Source organism: Phaenicophaeus curvirostris, chromosome 1 (assembly GCF_032191515.1).
Source record: "Phaenicophaeus curvirostris isolate KB17595 chromosome 1, BPBGC_Pcur_1.0, whole genome shotgun sequence".
In the NCBI taxonomy this organism is placed as follows: Eukaryota; Metazoa; Chordata; class Aves; order Cuculiformes; family Cuculidae; genus Phaenicophaeus; species Phaenicophaeus curvirostris.
Genome location: NC_091392.1, coordinates 178,583,868 through 178,607,381, shown reverse-complemented (window position 1 = coordinate 178,607,381; position 23,514 = coordinate 178,583,868). Strand labels below are relative to the sequence as shown.

Here is a 23,514-nt window from a genome sequence, read left to right as displayed (position 1 = left end):
AGGAGTCTGCAAAACTGAGGACGTGTTCCCAGCATGGGAGCAACAGCAAGAGATTCATAAATCCAGGTGGAATCAGTCAAATGCAAATATACATTTGTATCTAGAAATGATATATCCACCTCCCTTTTACAGCTGGAACTTGTTTTTAATATTTTCCACATTCAAGGGAACTGTTTTCCTGCTTACAAGCTGGAAACACAGAACACGTTCTTCTTTTCTTGTATGTAATACCAGGCTTTCATAGGACATTTCTGTCTGAGTCAGTACTTCATGACCTGACCTTCTGCCAGTGGGCTGCAGTATGATGACTACCTTACAGCAGTAGGAAGAGGGGATTTTATCTGTCTCCCCCAGGGTTTTGTGTCCCATCCACCACCCTGGTCATAATAGGGCAGAGGTGGGGGTGACTCCTCATACCTGAATCCAAAGCAGCCCCTGTAGATGGTCTCCTCTTCCCCACCTTAGTTAGCAAAGGTGGAACCAGGTGGGGCAGGGCTTTCCTTGACAAGTAGGCCATCTGCTGAATGGCTGAAGGTCTTGGTCAATTTATCTTGGTTTTAAACTGGTTTGGGCCACATAAAAAAAAAGTGGGAGGGGGAAATACTGGAAAGCACGGGAGAATCAAAATATTCCTTTTTCTATGGACGAATGTTTTCACTTAAATATAGCTTATGCTGGCAAAGGGATAGAAAATATGTGACCCAACAAAAAATGCAATATACTAGATAAAATTTTTCTTTGAAAAAAATATTCTACAGACTTTGATTGAACAATAAAACACACATATAAGCTGATAAAAGATATATAAGGAGAGTATTTATGGGTTCACATCCCTGCTTCTTCAGTGTCTTAATTTCCTTGAAGGATTAGCACTCCTTGCCACTGAGTGGTATATTGGAAAGAGATCTCCATTTCTTTACAAGCTCTGTGGATTTTACCTTCCTAAGCCCTGTTAATTCATACTTGATTTAGGACTCAGGCATCACATTGACAAATATGGTCCTTTATAAAAGGGAACATTAAGAAAATAACTCACAGACAACACCATGTTGCTTTCTGAACAGCAATAAATGTCTTTGTGTTTCTTCAAATTGTATACAAAATGAAATATGTGAAGCATAACAGTTAACAATTCCACTGCCTGCATACTTGGTGAGGTTTTACTGTTGCAGGTTCCAGTCTTTTAAAATGCCTTTGAGGCAAAGAGTGTCTTTTAGTGGGGGTTAAACTGTGAATCTTTATCATGTACCAGGGAGGAACTATTTGCCAGAAAACTTCAGAAAAACTCCTCTGTGCATTTTGTATGCTGATTTAAACAGCAAGATCCCACATAGATTGAAGGTACTGTAATATCCAAGTTACACATTGCTAATAGAGTCAAATATGTTTCTGTCTACTTTAGGATTTAAAAGTAAACTAAACATCTTCGAGGAAATTAGAAGATCTCTTATCCATGTGTGTATCTATAGCTATTTAAGTAGGGAAATAGTCATACCAGTGTGCACGGTTTGAAAAATGGATGGTTTTTTTAAAAATCACCTGTTCAAAGATGCTGCAATTCTTGATGATTCTTCGATGGTTTTCAAAATTATTGTGCAAGAAATGCATCTAATTGACACGTGGTTCAAAACTTGATGGTATTTGCTGTCAGTCACAGTGAGTAGCTAGCTAGCTGAATAACTCACCAATGAGGAAGAGACATATGGATTCTCGATTTTACCTTATATCATTAGCAGAAAAAAAAAACCCTATCACAAAAAGATTGTTCCTACAATCTGCCTAGAAACTTTAACATCAAAAGAATAAAGATATGGATAGGGTTGTTTGTTAATCTAATATGGCTGGATACCCTAGAGCCATCGCTGCAAATTATTTGCAGGTCTTACGAGGAGCGGCTGAGAGAGCTGGGGTTGTTTAGCCTGGAGAAGAGGAGGCTGAGGGGAGACCTCATTGCTCTCCACAACTACCTGAAAGGAGGTTGTAGAGAGGAGGGTGCTGGCCTCTTCTCCCAAGTGACGGGGGACAAGACAAGAGGGAATGGCCTCAAGCTCCACCAGGGGAGGTTTAGGCTGGACCTTAGGAAAAAATTTTTCACAGAAAGGGTCATTGGGCACTGGAACAGGCTGCCCAGGGAGGTGGTTGAGTCACCTTCCCTGGAGGTGTTTAAGGCACGGGTGGACGAGGTGCTGAGGGGCATGGTTTAGTGTTTGATAGGAATGGTTGGACTCGATGATCCGGTGGGTCTCTTCCAACCTGGTTATTCTATGATTCTATGATTCTATGATTAGTGCTCCAAACTGTCAATAAGACTGTGGTGCTACTTGGCTGTGGGTGCAGTATGGAACACCCTGCTACTGCACAGATACAAGCACATTATTTTAATCAGAGCTGTGAGAATAACAACTGATAATAATAAATGTATGAAAGAGAAGCATGGTCATAACTAGTATGCTGAGAGTATGAAGTTCACTTGGGAGCTGAACTATTCTGGATTATGCAAAAGAATATGCTTGGCTGACTGCCAACAAGTTGGCTCTACCTGTTGCATTTTAGGTGAGGTATTTTTGCTGATGAGCACAGGATGAAAATTTAAAATTGAGGAACTTCTAGGCCACGCTGTTGTGGTTATAGCACTGATTCTTCTTTCAACATGAGGTCCACCGAATAATTTCTCTTTTTCTCACCCCTTAGTGAGAAGGAAAATGACAAAAACTTGTCTCCAGAAGGAAAATACTTATCAGAGTCTGACACATAAAACTTCTAGTTTATTGTCTCCTTTGCAGCCCTTCCGTTCTGTAGAAAATCATCTGAGACACATAATTTGAACAGAAATGCATGTGGATATATGGACTAACATGTGGGACCTTATGAGATGAGAGAAAGGTAGTGGGAAGTATTTCTGGGATGGAATATCTTATCAGGGATATTCTGATGACAGATCAGCCATAAGGAGGACCTCAAAGATACAAGAAGTATTGGACAAAGATCGATTATGTTCAAGATACTCCCTTTTCTCTTTTGTTTTTTTTTTCTGGCTTGCAAGATGCTTCAAATCTATCATGAGAGTTTCTGCATGATTCTGAGGCCACTTCTCTTATTCCTGCCTGCTGGTGGCATTGTCCAGGGTGGGCTGTGCACTGGGGGAAGATTGCTGGTGGTGCCTCTTTGGTATCAGCTCGGAAGGAAAGGCTAGTGCAGAAAGGAGCTGTGGAAGTATTCTCCTCCCTTATGGAAAGCCAGACATTTGGAAATTGAATTTGTGGATGAGACGAGAAAGAGAAAAGGAACTGGAGCTGTATGCTCCAGTAAAAAGCAGAGTTCTGTGTGCAGAGGGGGACTGAGTCTTACACTGCTCCATGCAACACTAACAACTATGTTTTGCAATAGTGAGTTCCTTGTTTCATCACTTTAAAAAAAAAAAGTTAGAAGATAGCAGAAGAAATAGGGAAGTTTATATATGACTGGGAACACACATGCAATCCTTTATCTGATCATTCTCAACCAGCTAGAGGGATTATTGTATTATTAATGAAGTACTAGTGCATTAACAAAATAAAACCTTGATCATGGAAAAAGAGCGAATATTAGTAATTTATTTAAATTTCTCAGCACCAAGTTCACAGTTAAGTTACTCCTGATTACTCAAATTTGTGTTTATGAAATGTAATGTTACCTCTGCAATTTGCTTTTTTGTTTTGGGGAAAGGTACAACTTTATGTCTAGCTGTAAAATGTGCTTTCACATCTTCAAGGTTTTCATTGCCTTGCTTGTAATAAAATCTAAACACCAGAGAAGTGGAGGAAAACATAAAATAAGATAACCATTTAACACAAGTCTTGGAAACCTTTAGGTTTTAATGGTTTTCCCATTTATTATTTATATTCCATGGTGGGTGCACACCTTGCCAAGTAATACATAACCAGACAGCTTCTCAGTCTAGGGCTTCAAGATCGAAAGAGATGAAAGAACATCAATATCACTATGTTTCAATTTAGCAGTAATGTTCAGGTTTGAGATTATTTTAGTTCTTCTTTTACGTTCCAGACTGAAAATAGTTTGTTATTAGATCTCTTAAAACATCACTGTGATAGTAGGTTCTTCCAAGGGTAAGGTCAAGTAAAAGGAGGCTTTAGGGCGTGGCTATAAAGTATGTATTGGTTTGGAAAGGATGGCAGGAAAGGGAGTGCTTTGTAGAGGCTCTTTTGATATCGGTTTGTTATGATTCTCAGCAGCTTAGATGAGACCATTTTCCCTTTTTTACATTAACCCATAATGCAACAGTCTTCTGGGGAGGAAGGAGTGTATTTGCACATCTTTATTTTTGCTTTTGCAATAGCAGGTTTACGCTATTGGCAAATAAGAACGAAGTGTCACTTCCCAGCAATGTGTAATCCGGATGTCCTGGTGCCATCTGAAGCTCAGTCTGTCTCAAGGAGTATTTTATTTTCCTTCTGAATTTTTATTACCTTCCATTTCTTTCTGTTGGCTGTTCCTCTGCCTTTCTTACTCTGACTCGTAGGGCTGTCTTCCTCTCCACAGCATCCTGCCACCACGTTCGAGTATGTGCTGACTTTCATCTTGTTCTCTCTAAGGAACTTCAATGCTTTCACTGATCTTCGATCATGGCACATTCAGGATCCTTCCTCTCAGCTACTGCTGCCCTTCAAAAGCTCATTTGTGCTGCTTGCATTCATTCCTTCTCAAACTCCCTTTCTTCTTGCCTGTACTCCCCTCGCCCAGCTTTTCTCTTTACTTCTTCCTGTACATCTCTGTGCTCAAAGCCTGGTTCTCATCAGCTGATTTACCCTGTGCTCCTTCCTCAGCTCCTCAACAGATATTCCTTTCAAAGAATATTGTTTCAACTTGTTTATATTGGCTGTCATCTCTGCATATTCTTCTTTGCTGCTATACTACCCTCTACACTTTTTCTCTGCATCTGTCTTATCATACTGTTTTTGCAAACAGCTTGGAGCTAAGCAGTACACCATATGCTTACAATTCCTTGTGGATTATCATTAATTGCACTATTCACCCAGGGTTGTTGGATACTGTATTGATGGGATGCCCAAGATTATCAATTTGCATTGAGAATGGTGAAATGTTGAAACTGCTTGACCCTTTGAAACAAATGAATCTGATCTTGGCTGATAAAATCAAAGGAAAATGTTGGGCCTGACCTCCCCCACCATTATCCAGAAGCATTTTACATTCCTCTGTGCCTAAACATCATTTACTTTTAATGATCTAAGCAAAATAAGCAGTTTCTATATTAAAAAGTAGCTTTTTGAAAGTGGATTCATTCCCTTGTTTGTGTGTGTTGTGAAAACTTCAGACTTTTACTTATTTCCTCATGTTTTGTTTTTACTACTTGAACAATTCAAAAAAATGGGAGCAATTTGTGAATAACTCTGAAATCTTTAATCTGAAAATTCTGTTTGTTTAACTGAGTGTAAATTTGAGGGCTTTCACACACCTTGCAAAAGTCTTGTGACTGCAGAATAGCACAGAAGACCCACAGCAAAGACTTTCAACTCCTTCCCTGCATTTATTGCAGTCCATTGCCAAAGCCAGCACTAGTGGTAACACTAAAACCGTATAGAAGTGGTGGCTATAAAGGGATTTTCTTGTTGGTATGGATTTTATGTGACAGATGCACTGCTGGGGGCACCACTGTCAAACCCTCAGAGAAATGATGGGTTACAATGCATTTGTCCTGCTAGAAGAGCTGATGCACAGAAGCAGAGACCAGATTTTCAGTCAGCGATAACAGGTGATGTTAGATGCTGGAGAGGACAGGCTGAAATCAAGATGTTCGAAAGAGATGAAAATACAGAAGAAACTGTTGTGTCTTGGAGCAAGCAGTGACAATACCTCCGCTGCTCAAGTACAGCCACTCCTTGGGTGACTGAGGACCAGTTTTCATGCTCAGTGCAGAGATTTATCTGATTTTGTGGCTAAGCATAGCCTCTGTTAGAACAGAGTGAATAATATTGACTTAAAAAAGATGTCAGACAGATTAATTACAGCAAAGCCCTTCATCCTATTATGTATTATTATATAAATGCCCCCATGCAAACATATGTACTATTAATAGGGTTCTCTATGTTTAACAGGTCATTTACTTACTGATCAGAGGCCACCACTTCTTATGTAATCAAGAAAAGTCCATTGGTGATAATTTTTTCTCAAGGTTAGAAAACACTTTGAAAAGCAATGTCATAGGCAACAGCCTCTGGGGTTTAATACCTGCTAAGCTCTAGAACAACCTTAAAGTGCTATTAAAAGTTGTTTTGCAAATTATATTGCTTGATCAAGTGACTGGACTGGAGGGGATGATCTTGCCATGGAAAATGGATTTTCTTGCTGATAATGTAAGATTTTCATACATCAAGATGCAGTAATCCGCATGTTGCAAAAACACACAAGGTGCAAAAGAAAAGGATTGGTAGCAAGGAGTCAGAGGCAGGAAAGTTACCAGGATAAAGAATCATAGAATCACTAGGTTGGAAAGGATCCACTAGATCATCGAGTCCAACCATTCCTATCAATCACTAATCACTAAACTATGCCCCTCAGCACCTCATCAACCCATCTTTTAAACACCTCCAAGGGAAGGTGACTCAACCACCTCCCTGGGCAGCCTGTTCCAGTGCCCAATGACCCTTTCTGTGAAATATTTTTTCCTGATGTCAAGCCTGAACCTCCCTTGGCGGAGCTTGAGGCCATTCCCTCTTGTCCTGTCCCGTCACCTGGGAGGAGGGGCCAGCACCCTCCTCTCTACAACCTCCATTCAGGTAGTTGTAGAGAGCAATAAGGTCTCCCCTCAGCCTCCTCTTAGGTAAACTATGGATCTAATTTTACCTTAGTATACATAACCCATACTGCTAGTGGATCACAAGGCTTTTCACAGGTAATCCTTGAAAGTATGGCAGTTAGAACCACTTTTAATATTATGTTAGCATTTCAGTATCGACCACTGCTTCCATTGTGCTGAAAACTGCATATGGGTTCTTGCACCCCAAGAGTGACTGCGTTATGGATTATGCTGCACTTCTTTACTTATGAAGGCTGGTGAGAATGAACAGATTTTTCTCTGAAAGCTGTCCTCACCCTACTTTCACAATGATGAGGCAGATAAAGGATGCGTGACACTATAGGGAGATAACAGACAAAAACCCAAACACATGGGATTGCCTTTGGGCTGTTTCAAAGCCATGTCCATAGTGGTTCTCCCGGGTGCAAGTAATCACTGCGTGAGTTCAGGGCAGCATTAAATCTGAAGCCCAGATAAGCTGTTCAGAAATCTGAGTCTTTGTAGAGGGCTATAGCAAATCTGTAATTTTTTTTAAATTATCCTTGTATATCCTTCTATAAAGTTTGGAATCCAAGCCTCCAGGATGCAATGTAGGGTTTTGTCTGGGAATGAGATATTTCTGATTTATTTTTCCTCATTTGAACACTGTAGCTACAGCAATCACTTTCCAAGATCAACTTGGGTATCCATTCTATTCTATTTAAACAGTCGCTTGGCTAATTAATACTTAAAGAGACATATGACACTAGAGTCATTCTCACAAATATAGAAAGGATAGTCTGTCTTCTGAATAGTTTCCTCATGAATAGATGCAATGGACAGTAGGTACATGAAAAAGCAGAGAGGTATAATGTGCATCTTCTGGCAGTGTATTAAATGATGTGACAAACGGAAGTGAAGTTTCCCTTTCTAATTATTAAGAAAGGTATCTGGAAAGGGAAAGTCTAATCCTTCTTCCTGCTTTGTCTTTGATGAGAGGAAAGGCAGGCAAACTCAACTGTGGGAGTCAAGTCCCTAAACTCTCCCAACAGCCAGGGAGAGAAGTAGCTGTCTGGAAAGCCTGATCTGGTGCTCTGGACACTTTTTCTCCATCCATCCATCCATCCATCCATCCATCCATCCATCCATCCATCCATCCATCCATCCATCCATCCATCCATCCATCCATCCACCCTGTAAGCGTGACCAGCCTCCTTATTAGGTACCCAAAAGTAGGCAGTGCAGACAGCCCCTGGGGCTCTGACCCCAACCCAGAGTCCACGGGGGCAGACAAGGCTGATGCTTCTCTGCCAGTGCTGCTGAAGAAGCACATGAGGAATTGTGTTTCCAAAGGGGGGATGACAAACCAACACAATTCTGTCTGTTATCTCCATGAGAAACAAAAGTCAGTAGACATAAGATTGAATTCCAGTTAAATTAGTATAAATAAAACTGTTGTGTTTTGAGCAGGGCCTGACAAAACAACAGAAGGGACATGGATTTGTATCTCTTTTATACCGGATTTTGACTCTTCTCTTCATCTCAGAATGCAGAGAGGAACTGGGTTTTAGTTATAAGGAACCACCCCGAGACTGGAAATCCAAGTGAAAACCCCTCTTTTTCATCACAATTATAAACCCCCAAAGGCATCAAATAAAAACAAGTGGGTTTTTTTGCAGACCCACCACTGGGGGAAATAAGAAATGGCATCAACAGCACATTTCTCGGAGGAGGAGATGGCAGAGCTACGAGAGGCTTTCAGCAAAGTCGGTGAGTACAGCAAACAGGAAAGATTCTGCAAAAGTGTGAAGTCGTAGCAAGCTCTTCTCTCATGTACTGACCAGATGTGAGGAAATGGAGCTCACTCCAGCTCTGATCTGCTGTGTCACAGAAACCACAGAGAGTCCTTTCCTGCCACTGCAGGTCCCCTAGACGAAACCGCATCAGCTCACTGCAGAGCATTGGCCTCTCTCCTGAGAGAGATGGCAGGGCAATGAGCATCAGGGGTTGGTTCATATCTATTCTATATATTTACTTATATTTTGTACCCAGATATGTAGATGCTGGTCATATAAAAACATCTCTCTGCATACTGCTATGTAAGAAACACAATAAGCTTTAAACAGGAGAAAATTAGCTTTTTTGTCCATTTGTTAAATCATATACATGTGCATGTAATAGAAATAAAGAAAGGTTTCAGTATCCAAGGTGAAATAGCCTCAAAAGCTGTACTGAAAACCATCTTGGAAATATTCTCCAGTGTTTTCCTAGGAATATTGTTCATTCCTGGCAAATTATTTGGAAGACAAAAAAAAAATTATTTTTGTGTCAACTGAGAACTTCCTCTGAGGAGGAAGAGTCTGCAGAGAACACATGGAAACAGTTACCGAATTTGTAATCCCTTTACGCGAAGTTTCAAGCCCTACATATTTTTAAAGCGTCTGTTTTCTTCCGAAGCCTTTAAAGGTCTCATCTGCTTTGTCTCCTTGAAAGTCACACAGATCCATCACTGCCTACCCAAATTCTAAGATAAATCCTTAAGTTTTTCTCAGCTCATGTAACTTTCATTAGCAGATGCATAAGCCTTACTAGGTTATATGTTAAATAGTTGTCATTCCTGCTTCAGGTGATGATTATTTGAATTCTGAGCACAGTAGTCCAGGCAGGCAATCTTAAACATCTGGTCACAGTGTGTGCCCAGTGCACCTGATCCACTGACAAAACAAACGTTGGAAGGAAACTTTTATTCCTCTCCCAGACATTTCCCTTCCCAAGTCCAGATCCTTCTGTTATATGACTTCGGAAATGGAAAGGATGCTCTTTGCAATCTGTATTAATCTATGCTACTGGTGCTGAGAGCCACATACCTTTTTGCAGTGAGCCACAATTAATTGCATTGCAACTTACCACAGGAAATCAGCACACGCTTCTTTGGCCTCTGGGCTGGGGAAGAAGAGGCTGCAGAATAGGAAACACACACATATATAGAAAACAAATATAAATGTATGTCCCTGTGTAACTATATATATATATATACACACACATATATATAAAAAACTGTGTACATAACCATAGTGCATCTCACCATGCAGTAGTTTCAGTTTCCTTCTCTATTTGTGGAGATTTTCACAAGGTTATGGAGAAGAAAAGACTATTTAACCCATGTCAGTAATCTTGCAACAGGCTCAGCAGCACTATCTGTGTTAGCATCATCGCAGAGAAACATTCACCTTTTTTTTAAGAACAGCCACATTCCAAGCCTCTAAAGTCAAGACTTCTGATGATACTGGATGTAGAAAACAAGATGTGGCCAAAATCTCGAGTTATATCTATGAATATATGTGTATGCAAGGTACAACTCTGTATTCTGTCAACTCCTTTTTCTTTAGCTGTTCTGCAGACAGTGTACTCCTTCTATAAATCACATACATGTTTGTCTATAAGTAAACCTTGGAAAGTCAATCATATCCAATTAAATAGAGCTTATTAAAGATATTACTATATGTCTAAAACATATAAACTCATCACTGTGAGTTTTTGCTTGTTAAATAGTGATTGTAATTTTTTCTTGGTTATGAATGATACCACGGTGGTTGACATTATTGGATTTCAGGATAACAAATCTTTATATACGAAGTACCTTTCCCCAGGTAAAATAAAAAAAACCCAGGCTTTTGTGTAACTAAAATTTCATTGGGTTTGTGTAGAATCTAAATGTTTGTTTTAACCTTTGCAGATATCGGTGGGAACGGTTTCATCCATGCCAACAATTTAACAGACGTGTTGAAGGCAGCCAATCTCCCTCTCCCAGGATATAAAGCCAGAGAACTCATTCAGAATTTGACAACCACAGAGGATGGCAGGATCAGTTTTGATGAATTTATTTCAGTAAGTAGGATGCCAGACAGGATACTCAATGTGGTTCCCAGGGCACAGCAGACAGACAAACACTGGGTCTCATGGGCACCTAGTTAATCCAAGGAAAAGATGAGAGCAGGGGGTAACTAAACCAGAAATCCTGCAGTCAGCTGGAAAAATTTACATGAATGCAGCTGCATATCAAATAGACTTAATTTCTTTTACTTTGACTGATGCAGTGGGATAAAGTTTCTCAGTTATAAGATGCAAAAAGATTGTTCTTGATGATTACAAAAAATTTCAGCACACTGAAACTGAAAATTTCATGGGGCATCTTTTCTATTACAAAAACTTCTTTTTCTGGTCTGAACCGTGACAAAAGCAAATGCTAAAATAGTGGAATTTCCATTGGGATGGAGAAGCAGATTTTCACTTGTCCTTTCTTCATACCAAAACTGTTACAGGCCCTGCTCCTGCATATTTTATCTCCGTAGTTTCATACCGTATGCATTTCAGATTCTTGGCTAATATTTGTTCACTGCTTGGAAAACATAAAAGCTGTGTATGATCCTGTTCTGCCACAGAACATATACAGATTTTACACAGAAACTCATAGAATAGTGCACAAGCTGTGCTTGCCTATGTATGAAGCAGAGAGAATATGTCCTGTGGCTGAAGAGCTGACTGTTCTAGCTTGGCTTAATTATCCAAAATTTTAAAACTGTCTATTGTGTTTGCAAGATTTTCCAAAACCTGAAAAGTGATGATGTTGCTAAGTCATTCCGAAAACAAATCAACAAGAAGGAGGGAATCTGTGCTATTGGTGGGACATCCGAGCAGTCCAGTGCGGGCACACAACACTCATACTCAGGTAGGTACAGGTGCCCTAAACTGATAGCACGTAGGAACAAGTGTGCCCTTGGAAATCATCTGCAACTTATCTCGGTGCAACCCGAAGTGCTCTGTCCACAGTCCGCTTCAGACGCTGGTGCAAGGCTGGTGCAAGGCAGAGCTGTGACGGTAATAAAGCACTGGAGCAGGGTCTTTGTCAAAAATAGTATGAACCAGATTACTGGGGTAGGCACAGCTGTGATTATGGGAGGAAGCTCCAGCCAGCTTAACTTCCCTTACCTTTAACACATTGCAGCTCTGCTGGAGAACAGCCTCCTGGCATGGCTGCAACAGCACAAAGACTGGCGCCTGTTGCTGTCTCTGCTCACCAGTGCAGCACTGGTTCCCCACTACTGCTAACCCATTTCCTTGTACATTTTGCGAGTTGTCTGGTAGTCTCTCTGTGAATTTCCTTGTAACCAAATGGTTCTTGACCTTTTTCTAAAGAGGGCACAACCCCCTCAGGGCTTTTCTCCAAGCTGAAGGTTTGGGGCAGCGGTGAGCAACTGGCTCACTGGGGAAGAGAGAGCAGAGAGTGCTTCCAAAGACTCTACGCACCTAAGCACAGAGGACACCTTCTTTGAGCCACTGGGAGTAGTGTGAGCTGCTAGTGACACAAGATAACTACATTGCTGCCCTGTTGGACTGTTGGGAATGTTTGCCCATTACCATCTGAACGTTCCTTGTCAGAGTCCAATCCATGCTGGCCAGGCTGTTCCAGATATTCCACTTGTGGGGGGTCTCCTGTACAATACAGAATTCATTTATTTGAACTTATTTGAAGATACGTGGAATTTCAATTTGGCAGAGTGATACAACAATGTATTCAAATTACCCTGCAAGTACAAATTATGCTTAGTAGAGCGTAACAACGGCAACATACAGTTGAATCACATGAACTTTATTTCTAGCCTCTATAATATGCTGCCCTCATAACAGTCAGCAACCCCGTTAGTGGGAACGAGTATGGAAGGAGTATTAACCAGCTCAAGCCTATTGTTGTCTTCAGCTCCTTTGCCTGTCTCCTCAGAGCCTTCTTCCCTTGTAGGGGTTCACTTGTACAATGAGCTGTTGGAAAGGTCTTCTCCCCTAGGATCTCTGCCTTTGTCAGTAAAGTGATGGTAGAGGTGTTGTACAGCAAACTGATGGATTTGGATTTGTGTCCACAGAGGAAGAAAAGTACGCCTTCGTCAACTGGATTAATAAAGCCCTTGAGAAAGACCCTGACTGTAAGCACGTGGTTCCAATGAACCCAGAAACAGATGACCTCTTCCAGGCGGTTGGTGATGGCATAGTTCTTTGGTAAATAATACCTATCTTTCTCACAAATGGGAGCCATGAGTCTGCAGAAACTTGCATCTCTGCCTAAATGGAAGCTACTGACGTTAAGCTCATGAATCATTGCAGATTCAGGGCCTTAATAATGCTAGTTTTTTTGTTTCCTGTCTCTTTAAAAATATAAAGCTTCTTTGATGTTAAATGCAAGTTCTTCCTTGCTTCTGGACCCTTACAATAAGATTAAGTCAGTGAAATTTGAGGAGTTACTTGTTTTATTTTTGTCCAAGGACATTTGGGGGTTTATGCAAAGCAGCGCAAGATAGCAAGTGCTCTCACTGAAATTTTCTGTACAATAAACTTCTTGCACAGCTTCACCCTGTGGAATGCTTGGCCTCACACCTAATAGTACAATCTGCATGTGACCTGAAAGAATTGCTAGAGTATTGCGTGTGTGCCTTTGTGTGTATGTATAAAAGCAGAGGCTAACTGTCTATATTTGTTTAGTAACTCTACAGCAATTTTACTTGTCCTACTGCATAGTGACAAAAGCCATATTGTATTTTATATGCGTATAGCTACTAATGTATTTCTGGTTGTTTTTTCTTTTATTTCCAGTAAGATGATCAACTTTTCAGTTCCAGATACCATTGATGAGAGAACAATCAACAAAAAGAAACTCACCCCCTTCACAATACAGGTACTAAAATGTAACTAGATGCTTTGCTTTTCCCCCTAGGATGCTTTGATGTAATCACTTAGAGCAAAGGCTGGAGATAGCAGGGTCCTGCCCAACACCATCAGGCAAAGTTGTTTGTTGCAAAGTGAGATGCTCAAGTCCATGTAAAAAAATATATAGACTTATATTTCTGTTTCTTTTGAAATATATGAGAAATCTGACTAAACACACTATGTTTGTATTTGCACTTAATCCAATGTATATGTTTACCAGTTCAAGCTTTAGATAACTTTATGGTAGATACCATATAAATGCAAGAGCAACTGGGTATTATGGTGATCCATTCCAGCTGGAGTAGCTCTCAGAAAGCTGAAACCTCCTCCAAGGTCACACAGGCATAGCCGTGCACTTGAATTTCCACTGCTGTGTTGCAGTCTGATGTCCTCACTAAAATACCAACTGCAATCTAGGAAGTACTGTGATGTGCAACATGCCCGAGAAGAGACCATAGCCTTGCCTGCCTTTCACAATCCATGCTTTTTCACCTTGAATACCGAAACCTTTCTTTATTTCTATTACATGCACATGTATATGATTTAAAAAATGGACACAAAAGCTAATTTTCTCCTGTTTAAAGTTTATTGTGTTTCTTACACAGCAGTATGCAGAGAGATGTTTTTATGTGACCAGCATCTATGTATCTGGGTACAGAATATAAATAGATATATGGAATAGATATGAACTTAACCCAGTTTAGCCCTTAGCTACTCTGATTTGATGGAACATTAGCCAGGCTCAAGTAAGCTCAGAAGCCATTAAATTGGATTTTTATGCTGTATACCACATTTTTCAATTCTAATAGTTTTGGTCAGCAGCACAGCTTAGTAGTGCAGCTCAGATCAATCCCTGTCACATGTAGACATGATTTGATCAATATAGCTTCCACTTAAACTTAACCCTTTTACAGCTGTCTGGTGGAGAAAAGGTAATTAATTTGAAATGCTCCAATTTTTCTAGCTTATGGGCATTTATACCGTGTCTTTCTCTGCATTTTATATCTAATCAAATCTCTCTGTCATACCAGCAGTGATGAAATTCGTGTGAAAAATTGCAAACCTGTGTGATAAAGTATATTTTCCAGGCTTCTTTGCCTGCTTTACTTGCCCTCTGTTTACCAAGACATTTTTGAGGAGTGCAGACCTGTGGCTCAGATTTTCTTATACCCTTTGTTTTAGATATGAAGAAAGTGGCGAAGGAACTTAATGTTTTTGAAACATCACTTTCTTTCTGACCCTCACTGTGAATCACAGAATCCCTCTGCTTCCAATGAATGCTCCTAAACCAAGACTCCATATTCCAAAGTTCAAAAATAAAATTTCCAGACTTGACCAGTCCTGACCTTGCCTGAACTGCAAGGCTGAACACTCAACATGTTTATTCATACTGTTTCTTGTGACCATGTGCTTTTTGTATACATTGCCAGCTAGCAACATATTTCTATCTATCTTAGGTGTCAAGGATTTTGCATAGTGCTTAGGGAGAGCTAAGCTTAGAATACAGAATCATAGAATCATAGAATAACCAGGTAGGAAGAGACCCACTGGATCATCGAGTCCAACCATTCCTATCAAACACTAAACCATGCCCCTTAGCACCTCGTCCACCCGTGCCTTAAACACCTCCAGGGAAGGTGACTCAACCACCTCCCTGGGCAGCCTGTGCCAGTGCCCAATGACCCTTTCTGTGAAGAATTTTTTCCTAATGTCCAGCCTAAACCTCCCCTGGCGGAGCTTGAGGCCATTCCCTCTTGTCCTGTCCCCTGTCACTTGGGAGAAGAGGCCAGCACCCTCCTCTCTACAACCTCCTTTCAGGTAGTTGTAGAGAGCAATGAGGTCTCCCCTCAGCCTCCTCTTCTCAAGGCTAAACAACCCCAGCTCTCTCAGCCGTTCCTCATAAGGCCTGTTCTCCAGCCCCTTCACCAGCTTCATTGCTTTTCTCTGTTCACGCTCCAGAGCCTCAACATCCTTCTTGTGGTGAGGGGCCCAGAGCTGAACACAGTATTCGAGGAGCGGTCTCACCAGTGCCGAGTACAGAGGGAGGATAACCTCCCTGGACCTGCTGGTCACGCCGTTTCTGATACAAGCCAAGATGCCATTGGCCTTCTTGGCCACCTGGGCACACTGCTGGCTCATATTCAGTCAGCTGTCAACCAATATCTGGTGGCTGAGTGGGTTGTAGCTCCCTCGTTCCTCCATGTGTGCAAGACTGAGTGGAGGAGAGTTTGCCTCATGCTGGAGCTAAGCCTGGACTTGAATGTGGGCTTGTGCATTAGCTATAGGAAGAGCCTGGCTTTGATAACCAGGATTGAGCCAAGACATCACCATGAATGCAGATATGTGCTCTGAGCTCCAGTGCCTTCTGATATGGTGTCTTTCATCTTTGCCAAAGAGGTCCTTTCTTTTTTCATGTTGGGGCCCGAACTGACCTGTAATCCCAGGAGAGTCTGAATACCCCAGCTCCCTGTGGTCAGACATCTATATAAATGCATTCACAGTGAAGCTGCTCACAGTTTTGGCTGTATCTCAGCTCTCCAATTACTGCATCACTTAGAAGTTCTTTTCTTTCCCTAGGAAAATCTGAACCTGGCCTTGAACTCTGCTTCAGCCATTGGGTGCCATGTTGTTAACATTGGTGCTGAAGACTTAAAAGAAGGGAAACCTTACCTGGTTCTGGGTCTTCTATGGCAAGTCATCAAAATTGGACTCTTCGCCGACATAGAGATTAGCAGGAATGAAGGTATGTATGGCTCTTGTTTTCACTGCTCTGCTTTTATCAGCAAACAGCCTTTAGGATAAAGCTCTTTAAAAAAAATAATAAATTCAATTTTTGATTGAAGTATTTGTTACCTGTCTTCTTGACCACTCTAATTTCCCTTGCTCTTCACAAGTTCCAGCACTCCAAATTCCAAGGCTATGGGTAGGCAGAGCCAATTTAATGTTCATTGGACCAGGAATGATAATCTACACACAGGTATATTGGTGTTCTGGCACTAAATCTGGCATAAGGAAATACTTTACTGCATTTAGGAAGCTTTTCTCTTTTCTTGCTCTTTACAAAATCATTGCCGAACCTCTCCTCTTTCTCTGTGAAATCAGAATTATAGAATGACAAAATACCATAGGCTGGAAGGAACCTCTGAAGGTCCACCAAGAGGTCCTCTGGTTCAGCCATCCAACTACTCACTTAAAACAGTATCAGTCTCAAGGTTAGATAAAGTTGCTCAGGGCCTTTTCCAGTGCTCTCTTGAGAAGCCTGTTCCAGTGCCCAGCCACTCTTGCGGTGATTTTTTTTTTTCTGACATCTCGTTGGAATTTCCCTTCCTGCACCTGGCGACTGTAACTTCTTTCTTTTGCTGTGCATAATGGGAAAGTACAGCTCTGGCCCCTCTGTAATTGAAGACAATATTTGTTCCCCTCTCAGACCTCTTTCCAGGCTAAACAAACCTAGTTTTCTCATCCTTTTCTCACTTATTATATACTCCAGGCCAACCATCTTGGTCTCCTTCCACTAAACCCACTGCAGTTTGTCAATGTCTCTCTTGTACTGGGGAGCCCCAAACTGGACACAGCACTCCAGATGTCTCACTGATGCCAAAACTCTGTGAAATAACTTCATTGTGAGGCTGTGAATGTGTAAATGCAGTCCACACAGCACCTCACCTTACTGCTTTGCTCCTTGTGCCTCTGGAGAATACACTCAACCAACAGTGACACTTCTTTTCTCCAGTCACCATGCAGGTGTTACTTTATTACTTCACCCCTTGCACATTTCTATCCATTTCATAGCCAGAGCCACCAGTTTTCAGAGTTCCCAGTTCCTATTCCTTTGTATGCCTTACTGTGCTTAGTAGCTATTTTTCCCTCTCTGGTATTTCTCCTACTCAGACTTCAGTTTGTCAGTGTGAACAAGCCAGGATAATTTTGACTTCTTTTCAAGTTCTCTTTGCCTCATAGCCCTTCTCTGCAGCTGTTCCAGGTGAATTTCCCTGTTCTTGAACATGAGAATCTATATTTCCAATGAGCTCTCATGAGCTCATGGTATCAAGGCAGTACATCCCAACATCTATGGGAAATACCTGGGATGCACTAATACCATGTTTGGTTTTCCCCAGGTCATATCACATGGCAGCTCAGAGTAGCTCAGAAGACATCTAATACACTCAAATGGGTCTCATACTCTGTTTGTACAAGCTTTTAGCTAATAGCAGTTATTCATATTAATTCTTTAGTGAATGTCTTTGAACATGACACTATCAAATTACGTTCCATTTTTTATTTAGTGTCATCTAGTCCTTTCTGTCTGACTTTCTGATCATCCTCTGGATTGACTATGCCACCTAGTGAATATTATCATCAAATTTTTAGCACATTGCTAGTATTTGTGGCAAACTAATTGATAAAAGAAAAATGAAAATGTTAAATCAAAAATTAACCCATGATCAACTCCACAAGAATCCTGCTTCCAGCTTACTTCTCCCAGTGTTAACACTATTCTTTTCGTAAAATCCACTGTCTACTTTGAAATGCTTCTGTTGCCCCTTCTGGTTCAGTTTAACCCCATAACACCCTATATCAAATTATCCATGGAAGCCCATATACTGTACATGTCCACAGTTTCCTTTATATACCAAATCTGTGTTCTTTCAAGGAATTGCAAAAGATATCAGAAGGAGGTCAGAGTAGTGTGACACACTCTCCCTTTTTATCATACTGACAATTAGCTTTCATGTTATTGATTGTTCTTCTCAAAACTTGTTCTACATCCTTTCATACTCCAGAGATCAGCTGAACATCCTACAGCTGCATGGGTTGATCCTTCTCTCCTGCCTCTTCCTCCTTTTACAAACATAGCAACTATATTAATTTTTCTATAGAAATAGGGCATTTTCTCCAGCTGACTGATGAATTAACCCTACTTGCCCATGAGCCTGTGAAGTCACGTGCAAGTTCTTCTGAATACCTGTGTGGATCCACTTTCGTTGTGAAGGTCACTGAGATTTCTTTCATCTAAGCTGCAGAAAGTCTGTGTTCATTTTTTCATTACCAACTTGCCCCTGTACTCAACATCATCATCTTGTCATGAAGATCTGAGGCACGCAAATGAAGTAGCTCATAGATTACACTGAAATTGCTTTGCATTTCTATATGATCCACTACTAGATGCACAACTAGTGGCCTTGTCCTCATTCTACTGATGAAACCCTTTTTCTGTTTATGTTCTCTGTCATGCTGACCCAGCTTGAATTTTGGCAACACTTTGGTCTCTCAGTTTTAGAAACTAGGGTACCAAAATGCGTAAGAGAGAAAATGTTCTCCTCTACAAGTATTCACAACATCATTATTTTTTTTCTTTTTTTCCCTTGCTTAGCCTTGATCGCTCTTCTGAGAGAAGGAGAGAGCCTGGAGGATCTGATGAAGTTGTCTCCAGAAGAACTGCTGCTGAGGTGGGCAAACTATCACCTGGAGAATGCAGGATGCAACAAAGTCACCAACTTCAGCTCAGACATTAAGGTATGAGAAACACCCACCCACAGTAACAAAACAGCAGCCCCACACTCAAATCCCTGTCCTCCAAACATGGATTGTGTAGTGAAACACGCCAAGCAGCTGAGGCTGCTCTGCCAAACACCTAGGGCTGGATATATAAAATAATTTTGGTGGAGTTTACCTTTCTGCTTAATCATATTCCTCCTGACCTCACAGTCATCACTGCCTGCTCCAGAGCACAAGACACCTGGCAAAGGGATGGCTGCTGGCTCTGGACAGGGCACACAGACTCTATCACTGTATTTTCAGTTCCCTGCCTCTATTGTTTTCCTCCTTCCTAAATGTCCTGAAATGCCTCTTGATCTGGCTTTGGTTTGGAAAAGGCTGGACCTCCCCCAAACATGTAACTAGGTGTAGAGGAAGAGCAGTATAGCACCTGGTTTATGTGCTTCTCTGGCCCAGCCTTTGCATGCACTTATCTGTAAGTTTTAATTCAGCAGGACTATTTAAAGTAACATAGCTAGATGAGGAGACTCTTGCAAGGATGGGTCTCTAGTCCTTGCAGCGTATTTCATGTACTTGGGACTTTGTGGGCTTGTGGGTACAGACTTCAGCAGAGCTTTCTCTGCAGGACATTATTTTCTCCTAGACAGATGTATCTGAACCTCAGTGGTGCACGTTGATGAGTTTTATACACTAAAGCTACAGTGTGAGGCTCAATCAGCATCCCAGGGCTGTAGGGGGTACGTCAGAGAGGGTGTATGAGTTGGCTTCCAGGCAAGTCAGGGGCTAGCCAGCATACTGATCTCACCATCCATGACTTGACTCACCTGCTCCGAAGCACGGAGAAAAGCCCTGCTTCAGAGATGTCTGGTTTAGGCTTCACCGGGTACTGAAGCATGACAAGTCATTTACCGTAACTTATTTGACATACAGAAAAAAATACCAGGGTAAGCAACAGGAGAGTCTGAGAGTCCCATTTGACAATACTGTTTTAATTGTAACAGATTATTGGTTTATTGGGTGAGGTGACTGGAGAAGATCCATGGAAAGGAGAGGGAATGGAGTCATTCCCATCTCTCTGTAGGCTGGCTGAGGGGACTGTAACACAACTGATTAAAACCTGTCTGCAACTGAAAGATAAATTGCGTTTCCTGTATTTATAGTTTGAAAATAAGGAACACATTTATCTCTCGGAGGCAAAGACTTCAGGCTTTACAAACAGTCCCTAATTAAGTGTGTCTCCCCGCCTCACTTCTGTTATAAATAACCACTTTCTAGATGTGGTGTGTAGTAATACAGATGTATAAGATTTAGAGTAATTCAGGTAATCTACTTTATATTTTGAACAGTATTACTTGGCTTAGTTAGTCATGTAGATACTAATATGTAGCTTTATTTTATGTTATTTATATTATTTCTGAAGTGAGAATAGTATGTTCCACACAAGGAAGCATCACTACATTTCACAAAAGATTAGACACAACATGGTAAATCCTTGTCTTTTTCCCACCCTTTTGCCTGAAAATGCTGATAACTGTTATCAGTTTTAACTTTTGTCCTTGAAAACTATGCTTTCTCTTCCCTAACTGTTCCAGTGTTTCTTTGAAATCTGCTTTAAACATCTGCTTTCTCCTTCTGCATTTTCTTTTATTAAATGCTCGGCAGCCTGACTTCTACAGCATTATAAAGGTATGCATTTTCTTACCTCTAATTTAATGTTTAGATTAAATCAATTTTAATATCTCTTTTTTGTTTCTGTCCTTTTTGTAAGTGCAATATAGCATTTTGCCTTGTACAGTGAGTGTTCTGCAGCATATATATTGGCTTAGGGCAGAAGATCTGGCAAACACAGCATAAAGTAAGAAATGCTGAGTGCTTCCAGCTTAATTAATTTAATTATTTAGCCCAATGGTTAATGTAATAAAAATGAAGCACGCAGGCACATTCAGGGGAGCACTGGCATGCAAAACCTGAGCTTTAGATGTAATTTTTCCTCCCTTTAATTTCTCTGTCTGACACAGGACTCAAGAGCTTATTACCATTTGCTGAACCAAGTTGCCCCCAAGGGAGATGAAGAAGGCATTCCAGCTATTACTATTGACATGTCAGGATTAAGGGTAAGATGAGATAAGTTTAGAGTAAGTGCCAATATTTTCTGTCTGCTACTTTCATTGCTGGCCAACACAGAGTTGTGCTGGGGTGCCAGAACAAGCAAATTCTTTTTAGCATTACAACATGATCTTGTATTTCAGAAATCAAAGCTTTCAAAGAATTAAATGGTGTGTTTTGCCTTCCATTAGATACTATTGCTGAAACTTTTACAAACATTGAACTACACTGATAAACTACTAACATGTAACAAGTATACTTTACATTTATTTGGGAATTTCATCAAATCACCACCTTTTATATGGAATATAACTGTAAAAGACAATGCTGGATTGTAGGTAAAGCCCATTTCAAAAACACAGACTTGCTGTTAGTAAAAACGGGAAAGGAAATGGCTATAAATCCAACAAGGACCTGCAAATGGGTCTTGCATGCAGTGCCACGTTGTGGGGCGAGGCTGATGGACCCATTTTCTGATGGCACAGGAGAAGGACGATGTCCAGCGAGCGGAGTGCATGCTGCAGCAGGCAGAGCGGCTGGGCTGCCGGCAGTTTGTCACAGCCACTGATGTTGTCCGTGGGAACCCAAAGTTGAACTTGGCCTTCATCGCCAACCTGTTCAACAAATACCCTGCCCTGCATAAGCCAGAGAACCAGGACATCGACTGGAGTTCAATTGAAGGTAATGAAAATGCAAATAAAGGGTGTTTCTGGCCACCCATGCTACAGTTTCTCCAGCTCTGAGTTGATGATACGTTAACCTGATCGTATGTCCTTCAGACATATATTCACTGCATTGTTAGCACAGGCAGCCTTGAGAACGGGAGGCTGCTCTTTACCTCCATGTAGCTTCTAGTATTCTGGGGGTCTGTTCTGTGGATAGCACATGTTAAAAGACAGAAATGTTTATGGGATGTCTGAACCAGTACAGACTACTGAGCATTCTTCTTAGTTGAAATCAGAGTTGATCTGGCATTCTCTTAATTGAGAATATAAATTAAAAATTGGATCTTGCAAAAGCCTACTGCCTGCTTGCTCTGCGTTGGGGTCAGGACCACGGTTGTATAGGTCATTTGCTGAACTTCAGGTGCATCTTTCTCAGCTTCATAGCCAAACTGTTCATGGCACAGCACAGGCTGTTCTTGAACTCTTGAAGGCATTGCAAGGCCAATCTGCCTAAATACTATAACACGTAGGGCTGAAGAAAGATTACATGCTGCACCGTGCTCTCTTATTTCATGTCAACCATTGTCTTCTGTTTATGGTTCAGTGAGCTGTAAATTCTGAGTTATGGTTTCATCACAAGACACTGATTTTATTGGAGTGTTGCATATTGTAGGTCTGTTGATGGATGTATCTGTTGTTTTAGGTGAGACAAGGGAAGAGAGGACGTTCAGGAACTGGATGAACTCCCTGGGTGTTAACCCACGTGTAAATCACTTATATAGGTAAGAGGAGGTATTATGCTTCCTATAGATGATAAATACAGCCAGAAAATTGTTTACAAAACCATTAAAACACTTGGACCCTATAAGAATATATGCGTTTTTTGGGGGGGGAGCTAAGTTTACCTCTAATAATAGTTTAGTTGGGTTCTTTTCTTCTGTTCTTTGGATGATGATATATCTTTTAAAATTATGTAACTTTTCTGTTGTTTTCAGTGACCTGTCAGATGCCTTAGTTATCTTCCAGCTCTATGAAAAGATCAAAGTGCCAGTAGACTGGAACAGAGTGAACAAACCACCATATCCTAAACTGGGTGGCAACATGAAGAAGGTACAAAAAGCTGGAATAGCTCCAGTGGCGATGCCTTATCCTCAGAGGAAGCCTATATGATTTCAAACAGCTATGGGGGTACTCATGTTACTCTTAGGTCCCAAGTACAGCACATTAAATGATTTTTTTGTCTAGTCAGTGAGTAATTTTTCATCCCGAAAAGGAAATATACAATTGACTCACTAGCTCTGTTGATAAGTGAACCATATTTGTAAAGCAAAAAGACTTGACACCTTTTGTGTCAATATTTAAAAACTCTTACAATTATAACACATCTTCACCATGAGTCATGTGGCATCAGCTTAATTGCAGCTGTCTGGATCACTGCCCTCCACATCAAATGAAGACAGTGATGATAAGCATTCTTGACCAAATGCCTCAAGAACTGCTGCTAAATACACAACTTTCTCCCAGCTATCTGGTTGAGTGATTCCATCTGGTTAGGCCAGAGTGATTAATTGACATAAAATATTGACCAGGACACTAATCCTTTATCTCAGTGCAATGTCCTGATGCTGAAGGTACCTATGAGCCATAGATTCTTATTTTCCATGATAAGCTGTTTTCCAGGCCCTGATGATGAAG

The 23,514-nt window shown here is 40.9% G+C and overlaps 1 protein-coding gene across 1 annotated transcript in view; it reads left to right on the top strand.

The window, feature by feature from the left end:
• Window positions 1-23,514, top strand: part of LCP1 (lymphocyte cytosolic protein 1) — a 31,081-nt gene that overhangs the window by 2,562 nt on the left and 5,005 nt on the right. Inside the window, exons 2-12 of the mRNA XM_069881165.1 lie at window positions 8,473-8,563; window positions 10,530-10,681; window positions 11,393-11,522; window positions 12,712-12,844; window positions 13,436-13,517; window positions 16,127-16,292; window positions 18,924-19,066; window positions 21,067-21,162; window positions 21,640-21,835; window positions 22,523-22,601; window positions 22,815-22,929. Of these exons, the coding sequence (XP_069737266.1) occupies window positions 8,497-8,563; window positions 10,530-10,681; window positions 11,393-11,522; window positions 12,712-12,844; window positions 13,436-13,517; window positions 16,127-16,292; window positions 18,924-19,066; window positions 21,067-21,162; window positions 21,640-21,835; window positions 22,523-22,601; window positions 22,815-22,929 (1,359 nt within the window). The 5' untranslated portion in view covers window positions 8,473-8,496. The remainder of the gene's footprint in view (window positions 1-8,472; window positions 8,564-10,529; window positions 10,682-11,392; window positions 11,523-12,711; window positions 12,845-13,435; window positions 13,518-16,126; window positions 16,293-18,923; window positions 19,067-21,066; window positions 21,163-21,639; window positions 21,836-22,522; window positions 22,602-22,814; window positions 22,930-23,514) is intronic.